At 36.9% G+C, this 17,435-nt stretch overlaps 1 protein-coding gene across 1 annotated transcript; it reads right to left on the bottom strand.

Moving 5' to 3' along the window:
- Positions 1-920: 920 nt before the first annotated feature.
- Positions 921-1,907, bottom strand: LOC131158808 (E3 ubiquitin-protein ligase RHA2B-like). The gene has a single exon (XM_058113692.1). The coding sequence runs from the start codon at positions 1,677-1,679 to the stop codon at positions 1,092-1,094; it is 588 nt and encodes a 195-aa protein (XP_057969675.1). The 5' UTR covers positions 1,680-1,907; the 3' UTR covers positions 921-1,091.
- Positions 1,908-17,435: the final 15,528 nt, after the last annotated feature.

Raw genomic sequence — 17,435 nt, 5'->3', positions numbered from 1 at the left:
ACAAATTTTTAATTTTATGTCATTAACCTTAAACTTTTTTGACTTTCAATTATATTCGAATAAATTTTTTTGTCAGTTATATTTGAGATTCAAAGAAAATGCAATGAAAATTGATAAAATATGATGAACAATTGATTTCTTTCTTATTTTCTTTTCCTTTACTTCTCTCTCACAAAATATTGTTGAATTTACAGGTGTGGAGCCGCCGACAGCCGCACCAACCCAGCCACCACCTTTGACACTGAAGACCGGAGGCCACCTACGCTGCAGATTTTGTTGAAATCTGCAGCCACCCTCCTTGAACTCTCCGCTCCCTCTTGTATATATATACGTGTGTGTGTGTGGACTTGTATTCGCTATGTGTGTAGTGGCTCCTCCTTGTATTGTTTCTCCCAGTTTATAGTGCAGTGGTGTGTGCTCCTGTGGATGTAGGTCAGTTTGGACCAAACCACGTAAATCCGGTGTTCCATTGTGGATGTGTTTTGTTTATTTTCTCCGTGTGTGATTGTTGCTCCAGGTTTTATCCCCCAACAAATATTTGATCCAAATGTAATCTTAATGAATTCTCATTGCAAAAGATTTCGAAGAGCACATATTTTGTTTTTATGAAATCGTCTCTGTATGCCTTTGAACCAGAGGTCGTTCTGGCAGAGCAGGAAGGAGTCAGGAAGCAGCAACCTTTGCACTGAAGATGATGTTCCCTTTTTGGGGAACTTGGCAAATTTGATGGTGACTTCTGGGTATGAAGTTCTAGCTTGGATTATGTGATTGTTTAAAAGCATCAGTCCCTCACAGATCTAGCATGATTAGGTTTGCTCCCCCAGCCAGTATCTAGCATGAGAGGTTTTTTTTTTAAGGTTAAAAGTTTGAAAATCTGAAAAAGAATCAATTGCAGTACAATTTTGCTGCAACCCTTGTGGTGATCCCATACATGGCCACGCCTCCAAAGAATTTTATTTATAAAATGAACTACACAATAGTTGCAGATAATTTGGATCCCAGCCTGTGTTTCGGGAAAGTCAATTACTTACAAAATGTACCTGCTGCGTAGTCTTCACAATTAATTCATGATGCAACTAAGCGGAATTCCATCAAACATCATACCCATGGTATTGATAGATGAGGACACCTTTAACCCCCCTGAAGGGCGGAAACAGCATGGATCTGCAGACAGGGCAGGTTACCCCATCTTCATCCACCCAACTATCCAAGCACTCTCTGTGGAACACATGAAAGCAGTTGGGCAGCTCTCTGATCTCATGCTTTCTCTCTACACTATCCAAGCACACTGCACATACCACTCTAGTATTCAACTCTTGATCACTGTCTTGGCTGCTGATTATTACTCCTGATGATGGTGATGATGATGATGACGATGATGATCTGTTGATCATCAGAAAATCAGCATATTCCATCACCGGAAGCCTATTCTTGATGGAAGCCTTCAAAATGTAGAGTGGGATTGGAACAGGCAAAGGGCAAGGCCAGTCCATTACCAGAACAGAGTTGGTGGGATCATATACTCCTTCATCGTCATTAGTATTGCCAGTTAATGGCGATGAAGGCCTCGGGTGGAAATTTAACATCCCCAGATGAGTTAATACGGCCATGAAGATGATCTTCAGGTGGCGTAGCAGCTTCAACAGGAACATCGCTACTGTTGCTGAGTACTTTGGCATCTTTACAATCTTAATGGATCAAATCCCTGAAAATCCATATTTATGAATTGAACTGGCTTTATGCCATTATAATGGGATGGATCGATTGATTGATAAGATAACAATGATGAATAGCTTAGCTTCTTGGTGGTTGAAACTTTGAAATATATTAAGGGGACCATGTGCAAGGCAGATGGAGAACTACTATAAAATTATCAACCTCACTATTTTTTTAGTTGTTTACTTGCTTGTGCTGTGTCATCTCCTTCCTCAGCCCCATTATATTTTAACACCGCTTACTGCCATTATTAATTTATGCCTGTATAGCTGTGTGAGTTCTGGGGAACACAAAGGATAACGAAGAATAAAAGTTTCTGCTAATCTAGAGTGGGCAGCGAGAAGACATTTTTTTTTATGAAGTTTGACATTTTTATTTTTTTTTACATTACGCACCGGTTTTCACGGGTCCATTTTATGGTCCACGTGACTAATCTCACGCCCCTTGAAGTTGACCCACAACAACTCCAAAGGGAGTGAAGTTTGACATTTTTGACATTACCACAAGTGTGATATTCTGCAATCAAGTGTTAATCAAATGAAAAATTCATAAGCTGAAACCAATGTAGGGCATTCATATTATATAATAACCTGCATTTAGAATATAAATATGTTAGCGCGCATGTTTCCTTCTTTTGGTGGCACACATAACACACCTTGTCTTATTTGAAAATACTATTATCTAAATTATTATAATTATTATTTTATTCAAAAAATCAAATATGAAAGATGAGATTTTATAGTAACTACTTAATATACTAAGACTAAGTCTCCTAAGACTAAGTCATCGGTTTGAAATTCAAATAGAAGATTTGAATCTGATTTGAAATTCAAATGAAAGATTTTGAATCTAATTTGAAATTCAAATGAGAGATTTTGAAAACTCACAATCCCTTGGTAAGAAATGTAAGAGGAAATCTCTTAGTGGATGGGATCTTGACCGGTCTATAAATAGGGTCTGTGATTAACCATTAAATCACACATTGACTTACGGTGATATAGACCTGGCAAAAAATCCTACTCCTTCTACTCTTCTGAAACACAGTAAGGGTAAAGATAATTCCCAAATCTCTTTATCTATTTCTCATAGTTCTATTTCTTATTTTAAATTCCTTTCTTGAAGACTTGAGTAGTTATGGCTGGAGGTCAGATCACTGTTCTCTTCCGCTTGTAAACAATTGTTGGTTTGTAGTTTCTGAAATTATGCTTTCATTAGTGGTATAAAAGCCAACCCCATGTCATATTGCTTAGTTTCTATTATTCTAAAATCACATGAAATTATTTTTCAAGAAATTGATTTTGATATTACAGGATTCATTTCTATGATGAATCATTCACTTTCGACATGAATAGGAAAAGGGGGTGGAAGGAAAAGTTGAGTGGGAAAATTATCATGTTTTGTTTGTTGGTAATGGGTTGTAATGAATCCTTCCAAAGTCAACTTTTTTTTTTTTAACGACGTTTTTGGGGTAAAAAGTGAAAAAGGTAAATTACACAATTGATCCTTCAAGTTGCAGCATACACTTTATCCTCATGTTTTGATTTTAATTCTTTAGATTTGCAATTAAATTACTGTGTGATTCTTGACCATTAAATTGGCTTTAGCTTTCAGAAGGAACCTGTGAGTCCTTTAAATTACTTTTTTGCTCATTTGAGTTTAGTTTTTTTTTTTAAAAAAAAAAAGGTCATTTAAAAGACTCATTTTTTAGGCCTTAATAGAAGTGGAGAAAAGGTCGTGTACAAGGTTCTGCTTGTTTCTTGCATCTGTTATGTATGTTAGCAAATTGATGGTGGTCATTGGTCAAGGATCAAGTTGCAATTTGATTGCAAGCAAAGGAGTTGAAATGTCATTATTACAATTGGACTAAACTTCGAGGTACATCATTGCAATTTACCCAAAACAGGAAATAAAATTGCTTCTTTTCTTGCACCCAACTCCCTCTTCTCCTCTATCATCTGCTTGGTCAAAAAAAAAAAAGTACATAAATATTTAATGCATGTCATATATGCATTTATTAATATATTTTTTTGGCCTATAATTGTGATTATTATTTGTGCATTTATTAAATTTTTATGTAAATGCCAATATATGTCTTTATTAATTAGGCTTATTGCTGTTAAAATTGTATTTTATTTCATGTACATCAGTATTAAAATACATGATTATATAAGCCTTACTTAAATTAATGGATTGTTTGTTGTGGGGTATGGATGTGTACATCTAAGGAGATTCTGTTTAGGAGATTGGATTTTAAGCGGGACCATTGTGACCCCTCCATCTTTCTTGGGAATCTTGAAGTTTTCTCTAGGAAAGAAAAATCTTTCCTGGGAACTTACTTGGTAGTGATATTCATATCTACAGTAAAATAGGCCTAGAATATTAAAGTTTCTAAATAATATTAGCCACAACAATTTTATAACACGCAAATATTTTTTTATAAATTGACTTTAAATCCACATTGCAGTTAAGTCACAGTTGATGATTACTTTACCCTACAGGAAGGTAATTATTTTCTTTGACATGATTGGAATAAGATAGTGATTAAGAAAGGGAATACTAAATACCCATAGGTATAGGTTTCCTCATTCCACTAGTCTTATTATAAAGTTTAAGCATATCTAATGTATTATGCAACCTATAGCCACAGGAAAGGTTTAAATTTTTTCTTTTGAATCTAACATTGGTTGGTTCAAACTACAGTTTTGTTTCATAGTATTAATTAAATTTCTTGGTCATTGCAGTTGCTGTTACTTCTATATTAAGTAATGATTCTCATATTCCAATTCTGAACGGTGAAAATTTTTCGGATTGGAAGGACAAAATCCTCTTGACATTAGGGTGCATGGATATTGATCTAGCACTCCGTATTGACAAATCGGCAGTACCTACGGAATCAAGTCCTGCTACATATCAATTGGCCTATGAACGGTGGAAGAAATACAATCGTCTGTGTCTAATGTTCATCAAGTCACATGTTAGCAAGAGCATTAGAGGGTCAATTCCTGAGTGTGACTATGTCAAGGACTACATAAAGGCTATTGAAGAGAAATTTCACCCGAAGTGTGAAAGTTTGGGGATCACTCATCTGGCCTTCGCAGATGATTTAATGTTATTCTCTCGTGGTGATAATGCTTCTATCAAATATTTGTTGAAGTGCCTCAATGATTTTTCCTACTACTCAGGGTTGACAGTCAATCTAAATAAATCTAATTTCTACCAAGTAGGAATGAAAGACTCAAATATGGATGATGTGCTGAGGTTGTCTGGTATGAAATTAGATGCTTTTCCTTTTAGATACTTGGGAATTCCTCTGCTGTCTACAAAGCTGAATTCAGTTCACTATAGACCCCTCATTGACAGCATCTCCAATCTGCTCAAGAGCTGGCCAGGCCACACGTTATCTTATGCTGGCAAGCTTGAGATTATTAATTCTGTTGTACAGGGCATGGAATGATTTTGGCTTGCGATTTTCCCGATTCCTCCGAATATTTTGAAGCATGTAGTTAAACTTTGCAAAGTTTTCCTATGGGGTGGAAAAAAAATGTCTCTTGTGGCCTGGAAGGAGGTATGTTTGCCGAAAGCTGAAGGTGGTCTTGGTATACTTGACCTAAAAAATTGGAACAACACCCTCTTAACAAAGACTCTTTGGAATATTCACTCAAAGAAGGATAGCTTGTGGACAAAATGGGTGCACCACTACTACTTGAAGGAAACCGAGATCTGGGATGTCTCTCCAAACAAAGGAGATTCATGCCTTTTCAAGAAGATAATGGAGTTGAAAAACCAAATTGTGCTGAAAGCTGGTAGCATTGATCTAGCTATTGAATTGATGAACAAATGGGGAAATAATGCAAAAAAAAATCTATGAGTTCTGGAGGGAAAAAAAACCATAGAGTTCCATGGGTGAAAGGGGAGTGGTTCAATGGGAGCTTACCTAAACATGCCTTTTGTCTTTGGCTTGGAGTTAACGGAAAACTACCTACTTGTGATAAACTACCAGTGGAAGGAATTGAGCAGAGTTGTGTGTTTTGTAAGGAAGAGTTGGAGACACAGGATCACTTGTTCTTCAAATGTAAATTTTTGGAAGAAGTGTGGAGAGAAATTAAAGAGTGGTTGGGCCTAAGGCGATCTATGTCTACCATTAAGGCTGCCACCAAATGGATCCATAAAGAAGTGAAAGGTAATGGTGTCCATGCGGCGGGAAAAAGAATTGATCTTGCTACGACGGTGTACTTTATATGGCACTTTAGGAATAGATATAGATTTGAAAATCATGTAATCTCCCCTATAGAGTTGGTAATTGTGATAAAAAAATATGTCTATAGGGCTGTTTTTGATTAATTTGATATGTATCTTGTTTAATTTGCTTGGAGTGTTGTACTTGGATTGATTTTGTTAGCTACAAAGGATTGGCCATGATTGGTCTCCGGGTATGCCTGGGTTATGATGTATATTGTTTGGCCTAGGAATGCCCAGTGTATTTGTAAGTATTCTTTTGATCAATATATTTTACCCCATTTTGATCCAAAAAAAAAAGAGCAATTTGTTAGTTCTGACAAGGCACTTGCTAGCACCCTAATGAACAAGCTGTCAGTGATGAAACATTACAAATCTAAGAGTGTGTGTGAGCACATCATGGAAATGAGGGACATTGCAGCCCACCTCAAGTCCTTGGAAATTGAGATTACAGAATCCTTTCTTGTCCATTTCATACTCAACTCTCTCTTTGCAGCATATGGACCATTTAAAATATCATACAATACACATAAGGAAAAATGGTCTATTAATGAGCTGCTGACTATGTGTGTGCAAGAAGAGGAGGGGTTGAAACATGAAAATTTGAAGAGTGCCAATTTTGTCACTCACAAAAAGAGACAAGGAAAGAAAGGTAAAGGTGCTTATGGTAAACCTTTTAAGAAGAAGGAAGAAGGGTCATTAAAACGAAATGATCATAGGGATGCATGCTTCTTCTGTAAGAAAAAGGGGCGCCAAAAGAAAGATTGCTTGAAATACAAGCAATGGCTCGTGAAAAAAGGTAATCTCAATGTTCTTGTGTGTTATGAATCTAATTTCATGGATACTCATCATAATACATGGTGGATTGATTCAGGTACTACAATTTACGTTGTTAATGTCATGCAGGGCTTTCTCAGCCTAAGGAAACCAACGAGAAGTGAATAAGGCATCTATTCTATAAATGGGATGTGTTCGCAGTGGGGACTTTTAGGTTTGTTTTAGAAAATAAATTTCAACTAGATCTTGAAAACACTTTTTATGTACCTTCTTTTTCCAGAAATTTAATTTCAATTTTTAGACTAGCACATTTGAAGAATTTCATCTTGTAAACTCTATAGTTTATTTATCTAAAAATTTAGTTACCATAGGCATTGGAAGTTTAATAAATGGTTTGTACAAATTAAATCTAGATATTGTGTAACGACCTGCCTTTTAAATGGGTTTTTTTTTTCATATACTATAAAATTTATAATGCTCTAATGCCAAACTGGATTAAACCCAACCATTCACCTAAGCAGCGAGAAGCGGAAATCAAATAAACATAACCATTTATAATTACATACAATACCAGAGTGCTAAATTGTTTCCCAAAATATACATATATAATTGTTCCCCAAAAATGTCCTTAACTAGCTAGGGCTATACAAAAATATTCCTAAAAATACTCACTCTAATATCAGGGCAGTACTGAGGCCCCTCTATCTGCAAGCCTGATCTGCTCGCCTACCTAGATCACCTGAAAAAAAATGTTAAAGTAATTGGGATAAGCCAACGCTCAATAAGACGAAATATGCTATTGCTAGTGTGTGGCAAATGAGTTACAATATTATGAAAATATGTTGCTATAAAAATCATGTATAACTAAACCTGTAAATACAATACAAGTAATAGAAACCACCCCCATTTTCATGTTGCTTAACATATCTATATTTTAAGTTTCTACTCAAAACACTTCTAATATAAATAAGTGTACTTTCTGTCTCTGTAAATCAGTATATAAATAATAGTAACTGAAAACTTCCCTGTGGATATCTGTGTGTCATGAATTAACCCCTCATGACAGAGTTGTGCGGCCCGTAGGCGGGATCTACCCTAGCTGGCCGACTAGGGTAAACCACTATACTCCCTCGGTCTGATTTGCTCTCTTCAACCCATATCTGATGGGGAGCCTATCCACGTCAGGCCACTATATGATCAACCTACTACCACGTATTATCTGAATAGGTGGTTGCACTCTGTAAATTGTATGTAGCTACGGTATCGTGCTCTGTAACTGTATGATCCAATAAGGTCTGATACTATATAATACATCTCTATATACAACTACCTGTTTTACCATGATTCTATAATAACTGCATAAACCATGACAATGAAATAAACTGTAACTGTGTCAACTGTATTTTTTAACTGAACTGTAATCTGTAAGTCATGGTACTGGAAACTATATAATCATGGTACTAAAAACTACATAATCATGGTATTCTGTAATTACTTTAAAACATATCTACTGACTGTATATTCTGTATAACATACCTTGAAAATATTGCAAAACATGCTTGTGTACTGTATTTATATTCTCAAGCCACACGGTGATTTAATACATAATATTCATAAATAATCTGTAGAATGTCCTGCTATGAATAATAAACTGGTAAAATATACATTTTATACTAGAAATCATTTTAGAACTACTTAGCATAGCATATTTCTCTTACCTGATTTACTGCTAAAAATCCCCTACTATAACGGGTCCAACACCCGCATGGTTCTCCACTCAACACCCTGAAAATCATAAATCCCAGAACAAAACATTACTATTTCTACGTCTATTACATTTCTTACAACTGCTGGAAACTCAAATTCCAAATAAAAGACCTTACCCTGGATTTGGGATGAATTCCAACTTCGTCCCACCGACGATCCGTTCCGGCAGACTTGAAGAGAACTCCGCCAAGAACGTCGATTCGGCAACTGACGGGGCTGAAATCGAAGAGAAAAGAGGGAGAGGCCATAGGAGAGAGAGAGAGAGAGAAGAGAAGAGAGCGGCGCTGATTTTCTATGATTAAAATGAGTTTAGGGCTATTTATACTGCGAAATTCATCAACGAGCCACGTCATCTCGTTGATGAGACCTTAAGTAATTTTGTCAAAGAACCTTACCCTTCGTTGACGAAATTCAGAGTATCCCAAATTCTTCTCTTGGTATTTTCTCGTTGACGAGACGGGACCTCATCGACGAGGCCCAGAAATTTCTTGAAATTGTTATTATCTCCAAAGTGCGATGTCATCTACTGCCTCCTTCTGTTCCTGTTTCCATTTTCCTCCCCTTTTATTATTAAAATACTATTATTCTTCGGGTCACTACATCATATCTATGAGCAAAGTCTCCTAATAATGCATGACAATGTTGGTACAAAATGTACCATTATTGATGAGTCCTCCTCTACATTATGGCACTAGAGTAGGTCATATCTCCATTGAAACAATGAAGAGATTAGTTAATGATGGAGTCCTCAAAACTCTAGATTTTTATGATTTCAACACTTGTGTGGGTTGTATAAAGGGTAGGCAAACCAATAAGACAAGTAAAGGTGTCAAGAGGAGTAATGAAATACTTGGGATCATACACACTGATATCTGTGGTCCATCCAGTACCCCTTGTCTAAATGGTCAGAGATACTTTATCTCATTTGTTGATGACCATACTCGGTATATGTATCTTTACCTTCTATTTAATAAAGCTAAAGCACTAGATGCATTCAGGACATTTAAGAAAGAAGTAGAGAAACAATTAGACAAAAGTATTAAGATCATAAGATCAGATAGGGGTGGTGAATGTTATGGAAGATACACAGAATCATGACAAATATCAGGTCCATTTGCAGAATTTCTTAAGGATGAGGGTATTGTTGCACAATATACTATGTCGGGGTCACCTTACCAAAATGGTGTTGCGGAAAGGCGGAATTGTACTCTTATGGATATGGTTCAGAGTATGTTAAGCAACAATGATCTTCCCTTATATTTGTGGAGTGAGGCCTTAAAAACTGCAGTGTATATCTTAAACAAAGTTCCATCTAAGGCGGTTCCCAAAACGCCATTTGAGTTATAGAAAAGATGGAAAACAAGTTATGGGGTTGTCCAATTGAGGTTAGAATCCATGATCCACATTAAAGAAATTAGACCCTAGAACAATCAGTGGATACTTCATTGGTTATGTAGAAAATTCGAAGGGTTATAAATTTTACTGTCACTCACACGCACCTAGAATTATTGAAGCTAGAAATGCAAAATTTCTTGAGGATACTGACATTAATGGGAGCACTGTTTCTCGAAAGATAGAGTGGGAGGAAACACAAAATAAAGAAAATGAATCTGTGAATAAGGGTAAAATGATTATCTTTTAAGAAAATCAATATGATGTCTTGGAAGAACAATCAAATCAAGAAATACCACCTCCACCTCAAGAGGAACAAGTCAATATAGAGGCTGAAGTACAACAACCACCTAACATGGGTGACATTCAAACTCAAGTTTTAAGGAGGCCTTCAAGCGTAAGAAGATCTGCTATTCCTAGCGACTATCATGTATACTTGATAGAGTCTGACTTTGATGTTGGACTTAAAGATGATTCCATCTCATTTTCACAAGCCATGAGTGGGGAAAATTCAAGTGTTTGGTATGATGCCATGAAGGAAGAAATGGATTCTATAGCTAAAAAACCAAGTCTGGAATATCGTTGAGTTACCTAAGGGAGTCAAAGTTGTAAGCTATAAATGGGTCTACAAGACTAAAAGAGGCTCAAATGGTAACATTGAGAGATATAAGGCCAGACTTGTAACGAAGAAATTCACTCAAGTAGAAGGCATTGATTACCATAACACTTTTTCTCCAGTTTCTAAGAAAGACTCATTTAGAATAATCATGGCTTTTGTAGCTCATTTTGATTTAGAGCTATATCAGATGGATGTGAAAACAACATTTTTAAATGGGGATCTTGAAGAAGATGCATACATGAAAGAACCTGAAGGATTTTGTTTTGATCAAGGCAATAATTTGGTTTGCAAATTAAAGAAGTCAATATATAGACTAAAGCAAGCCTCCCGACAATGGTATCTAAAGTTTCATGATATTATTACTTCATTTGGTTTTATGGAGAACATTGTGGATAATTGCATATACCTTAAGTTCAGTGGGAGTAAAATTATTTTCTTAGTCCTATATGTGGATGACATCCTACTTGCAATCAATGATTTGAGATTGCTATATGACATGAAACAACTTCTCTCTAAGAATTTTGAAATAAAGGATTTGGGTGAAACCTCATATGTCATTGGCATAGAAATTCACAGAGATAGGTCTCAAAGGACATTAGGACTATTTCATAAGGCCTACATTGAAAAAGTTCTTGATTCACCTCATGTGCTTCGTGCGTAGAAATGGAGATCTTCATTTTGACCTCACCACACGGCAATCACTCTCGCAAGAGTTCTGACATGATCAACACGATCAATAGCGTAAGATCTTTGTAGGGAAGCAACGAGGAGTTGGTAGATGAGAAGAAAAAAAAAGTAATGGCTGCGCGTGAAGATGTTTTTCACGCCTCTACTGGGCACGTGAAGACTTCCTGGGATGAGTTTGCGATGCGGTTTGTTGTCCCAGTTTCGTCTCGTCGTTGCTGACTTGATGGTGTGCTCAGATTTTTAATCGGAGTACATTGAAAATTTGGACTTTCATTGGTAATGCTTGGATTTTGCGCAAAAAAAAAAAAAAACCCACTCTGAACACTCCTCACCCTCTCCAAATGCTCTGATACCCGTTGTTGGGGATTGGGGATGGTCCATAACACAAATACAAGCAAACAATCACAAAGAACACAAGAGTTACATGGTTCGACCAAACTTTCCCAATGTCCATGGGAGAGAGGGAGTCTCATTATATCAATAGGAAATACAATGGAAGAGAATCACACTCAAATTCAACTCTCAGTTCAATCTCTTTACCTCTCAAACACAACACAACTCACTTGCAATTTACACTGCTAATTACACTTGTTGTATATCTATCTATTTTCCTTTACAACACAACCTATTTTATAGTAGGGAGAGGAGACACTGAGACAACAACATTTAATTAGCCAACTACTGCAAGCTGCAATTCTTGACTGCAGAGGAGTCAGTGCTGAAAAATAATCACGCTGGATCATGCGTGATTCATAGGGAGGCTGCAATTTTTGACTTCCTCTCTTAACATTTGATTGCACCCAAATGTGTGGGTCAACAATATGGACCCAACAGTGGGCTCCAAACATGGAGGGACTCAAAGCAACTCCCCTAAACAAGATGTAGGCAATTTATTTGTTATGGTAGTAGATCAAATCAGTGATCACAACTGGGACATACAAGACCTAAATAAGGTTTTCGAGGACGAAATGATGAATCACATTATTAAAAAGAAAACTCGTTTATCGAGATATCATCAAGATGATATGTGAATCTGGGTCCTAAACAGCCATGGCTCCTTTACAGTTAAGTCAACTTACTTAGTTGGCCAAATGAGAAGGTTATAATCTTTGTCACTAATGGCAATGGTTCATAGAAAAAAAACCATGGAGCTTGAAAATCCTGTATGGAATTGAAATCTTCTTTTGGACGATAGGCGCAATTGCAATTTTGTTACGATTCGGCTGTATCGGCAGCAAAAAAGATTGTTCATTGAGGATGTTGATTGCCCTCTCCATGGAGGGGAGAATGAAATCTTGGAACACCATTTTTCTTCACATGCCAATTGGCTAGAAAGCTACAGTTTATAAAATCAATCTTATACGGTAAACCTCTGAATTAGTACTGAACAAATTTTCATTGTTAATGCAATAAAAGGTCTGTTCAGGTTCAATTGTCTTTTTAAAATATAAAAATCAATCACTCTTAGACTCTGGGACACATTTTCTCTTTACTTTTTGTTCCATAAAAAACCTCTCAAGTCAATCCCTGATTTATCTCTTTTCTGATGGTTGTGATTAGTGATTGTGAAGGCCGTTCAATTTTTGGCTACAACAGTTGGTGCCATCTGTGGGAACTTCTTGAGAGGTTTTCTCTTTCAATCCTTGATCATGACTACATCAAATAATTGAAGGTCGATGCATTAGCTCAATTAAGATCGTCCCAAGTGCCACCGTCCGACACTTAGACGTACTTGACGCTGTCCGATCCATCGCCAATTGGGACCCTACCTAGTGCAAACTCTTCATTCGCAGAATTGGATGGGACACTACCATCAAGAACCTCCACAATCTCTTCTCCACCTACGGTGACCTCTAAGAGGCCGTTGCAATTCTTAGCAAGGTCATTGGGAAAAGTAAAGGGTACGAGTTTATTACATTCAAGCATGTCAATGATGCTTTACTCGTGTTGAAGAAGCCAAGTAAGAAAATTGATGGACGAATAACTGGGACCCAGCTTGCGATATTGGGAAATTCCGGATCTAATACGAATCTGACTACAATTGATGTTTCTATGCACAAGATTTATGTAGCCAACGTGCCTATTCTGAAGGTATGTTTTTTTCTCCATCATACAATAATAATTCTAAAAAAAATAAAATAAATATATGCCACAATTTCAACACTTGAAGAGCTTCGCCTTAACGGCTAATAATAACTAATAGGATGTTCAAGATATTTAATTGATTAAACAGTGACCTATGCACTAAATGCATAGTGAGGTCATAACAGCTACACTGCCAGTCAAATAAACAAAGCCAAGTTTTAAAATTCCAATGGGTTAGCTGAATGCACCATGGGGTCAGCAATAATGACTGTTGCACATTCATGTGCACTAAACAGTGCTCTAAACAGTGAATTTGAAATTACAATTGGAAATTTGAGTTGAAATTGCAATGCACACTGAAATTGCATAATTGTAGGAACTGCAATCGAAAAAACCCCAAATAGCAAAACTAAGCTTCTTAGTGACATTCACTTAAGCACCTGGAGCCCAATCAGCTGAATAATCCACACCATAATCGAAACAAACAGTAACAAAATCACCGTCGTCAATGGTAGACATCTCGCAAATCTTAATCTTAAACTTCAATCTGTCACTGCACTCACAACCCCATCCAACATGGGACTCACGAATCAACTGGGATACAATCGAATAATCTGAGTTTATAGACCCCACATATGACACAGACAACACAAAAATAGTCTGCGAAATCTATAACATTGCACGCTTACTTGCAGTTCCCTTTGCCACAAATGATCGAACACTTGGTGCATACACATCTAAACCCTTTGAAACAAATCCATCCCAAACCAATTAAGAATCCTAACTGATATTGAAAATACTAGAACTCACATCTTTAACCCCAATGAAATCAAAACTGCAAGAACCTGTCGAATTGAACAACCATCCCGGCATCATAAATTATGGTGCCGACTGAATTTCGTCGACGAAGACTGAATTTTGTCGATGAAATTAGTGAGGATTCGTCGACGAAGGATGTGGCTTGTCGACGAAATCCTTTGTCTATATATATGAAAAATTCAATTTTTAACTTCATTTTTAAGCTTCCTCTCCACTCTCTCTCTCCCCTTAGGCTCTCTCTCTCTCTCTCTCTCTCTCTCTCTCTCTCTCTCTCTCGTTTTCTCTCTCTCCTCATTTTTAGGCCATATTTACGCCGGATCAACAATCCGAGGTCACCACGACGCTCCTGGCGAAGTTCTCTACGAGTTTGCTGAGCAGATCGTTAGGAAAACGAAATTGGAAATCATCCCTAAGTTGAGGTAAGGCTTTTTAAGCCAAATTTGATCTTATAATAGTTATAGGAAATGATGTACGCATGAAAATACTGAGGCTTAATACTGGAAATTTTCAGTTTCAAGGTATTGAGTAGGAAATCTTACGGGGGTTAGGTTAGGATATTTTAGGGGCTTTCACAGTAGCCAGGTAAGGGAATAAACTAAAACAGTTATTTTCTATACAAATTATTATTGATTATGAGTAAATTTATTTTTAGAAAAGCATATGATATATTTGTTTATTACAAATGAAATGTACGATTGGGAAAATACTGCTATTGTAGCTACCCTCCATGAAACGCAACATAATAATTAAAATGGTCAACCCGAACCCATGAGTAACTAGGACACCTGTCATACATAGCGGAAAACCTAGTAGTAGTAAACATAAAAATCCACACATCCATCCATAAAACATAATACCAGAGCTTTCTATTAATATCAATATACTGTTCATATGTACAATCTCCAAAAAGTCAAAATAACACTAGGATTATGCAACAAAAACCTCCTAGTCCTAGCTCAGGGCTTACCCTTCTAGTAGGGAAGCACCAATCACTCAACGGCGGCCCTAACCCATCGGTCTCTCTGGGTTTCCTGAAAATATATTAATGTTGGGGGTGAGACACTTCTCAGTAAGGGAAAATAAACTAAATGCAGTTGAGTGACAACATGAATATTTAGTGCAATTATACATATACTATACATTTCATAAGTCGGAGAACATTCATTATATCATTTGAAATAATCATACATTTTCATATATGCTAGTAACTCGTAACGTACATAAACATCTACTATAACTGTAATACTGAAAATCAACCTAGGATGAATAGCTAGCTAATGTCATGTATTACCCCCCATGACGGGTTGTGCAGCCCGAAGGCGGGACCTGACAATGGCTGGCTGACCACTACCGAATCAACTATGTTTGTAAGTACGATGGGCCCACCGCACCCTGGTCCGGATTGCCAGGTGGACGTCTACGCTCTACTGAAAGCCTCATCGACTATTCATCTCCCATCCCCTCGTGGGACGATAGCACTAATAAGGCCTCGTGCCAAAATCAACCCATACCTACGGTACCGAGCTCCTGCTCTGAACTAAACTAACATCCTAGTTGCAGTAACATATAATACATGAACATACGTAACATCAACACGGCCTCGTGCCGAAAACATAGATACGGCCTCGCGCCGAAATCATACGTATGGCCTCGTGCCAAAATCATAGTAAATATATATATATATATATATATATATGGCCTCACGCCAATAATATAAATACGGCCTCGTGTCGATAACATAATAATACGACCTCGCGCCGATAGCATAATAAATATGGCCTCGCGCCGATAGCATAATACATACGGTCTCGCGCCGATAACATCAATAAATATGGCCTCGTGCCGAATCATTTCAGGTATTTACATTAAAAAAAAAAACTAATTCTTTTATCATATATTCGTCAAACTCAATATAGCATAACCCATCTTTCCAAAATACCTAAAATTGTGTTTTACACGTAAAAGCATACCTATCATATCTCATTTCACCTAAAATAATATTCATGCCACACATGCTCTGTTAAAAGTCATATTTCATATTCTAAAATCGTGCTTTTCTATCGTCTCATACATACATATACCTTTCATCATAATAGCAGTATTTCCCAAACGTACATTTCATCTATAATATACAGGTATATCATATGCTTTTCTAGAAAATAAATTTACTCATAATCAATAATAAATTTGCATGGAAAATAACTGCTTTAGTTTACTCCCTTACCTAGCTACTGAGAAAGCCCCTCAAATTTCCTAGCCTGACCCCCGTAGGATTTCCTACTCAACACCCTGAAACTCAAAATCCCCAGTACTAAACATCAGTATTTTCATGCGTACATCAATTTCTATAACTATCACAAAGTCTAATTTGGTTTAAAAAGTCTTACCTTAACTCAGGGATGATTTTCAACTTCTTTTTCCCGACGATCCGCTCCGTCAAACTTGCAGGGAACTTTGCCAGGAGCGTTGTGGTAGCCTCAGATTTTCGATCCGGCATAAAACCAGCCCAAAATCGAAGAGAGAGAAAGTGAGAGAGCCGAAGAGGAGAGAGAGGAGAGAGAGAGCTCGGAGGAAAATGATAAAAATCCCAGATTTCAGCTATTTATAGATCAGGGGATTTCGTCGACAAGACCCTGTATTCATCGACGAGTCCTTCACAAATTTCATCGATGAAATCCACTCCTCGTCGACAAAATTCAGTCAGCTTAAAAACCCCTCTCGGCATTTCTTTGTCGACGAAGTCCTGTGTTCGTCGACGAATTCTCTTAAGCCTTCGTCGACAAAACCCTGTGTTCGTCGACGAAGCTGGGCAGCTTCCTTCTTTATTTTATTTTGTTTCCATTCCCTTTCATTTTCCTTTTAAAGTGCAATGTCGTCAACGAAGTCTACAGCCTCCTTCCGTTTCTGTTTCTATTTTCCTCTCTCTTATTATTCAAATTTCCATTTAAATTTGGGTCGTTACAGCTATGATGATTAAAATGTATATGTATGTATGAGACACTAGAAAATCACGATTTTAGAATATGAAGTATGACTTTTAACAGCACATGTGTGGCATGAATATTATTTTATGTGAAATGTATGTTGTTATGAAAGATTTTATGAGTAAAGCATGTTTTCAAGTATCATGAAAAGATGAGTTATGTTGTGATGATTTTGATGAATACATGATAGATAATTTATTTTTATAATGTATATACCTGAAACGATTTTGGTGCGAGGCCATGTATTATGTTATCGGCACGAGGCCGTATTTATGTTATTGGCATAAGGCCGTATTTTATGTTATCGGCACGTGGCCGTATTTTATGACATTGGCACGAGACTGTATTTATGA

This window comes from Malania oleifera, chromosome 6 (genome assembly GCF_029873635.1).
Source record: "Malania oleifera isolate guangnan ecotype guangnan chromosome 6, ASM2987363v1, whole genome shotgun sequence".
Lineage (NCBI taxonomy): Eukaryota > Viridiplantae > Streptophyta > Magnoliopsida > Santalales > Ximeniaceae > Malania > Malania oleifera.
This window is presented reverse-complemented; position numbering and strand designations above follow the sequence as displayed.

What these genes read in the sequence shown, in the direction of transcription:
- LOC131158808 (XM_058113692.1), bottom strand. Translation starts at nt 1,679, where the DNA reads ATGCCAAAGTACTCAGCAACAGTAGCGATGTTCCTGTTGAAGCTGCTA.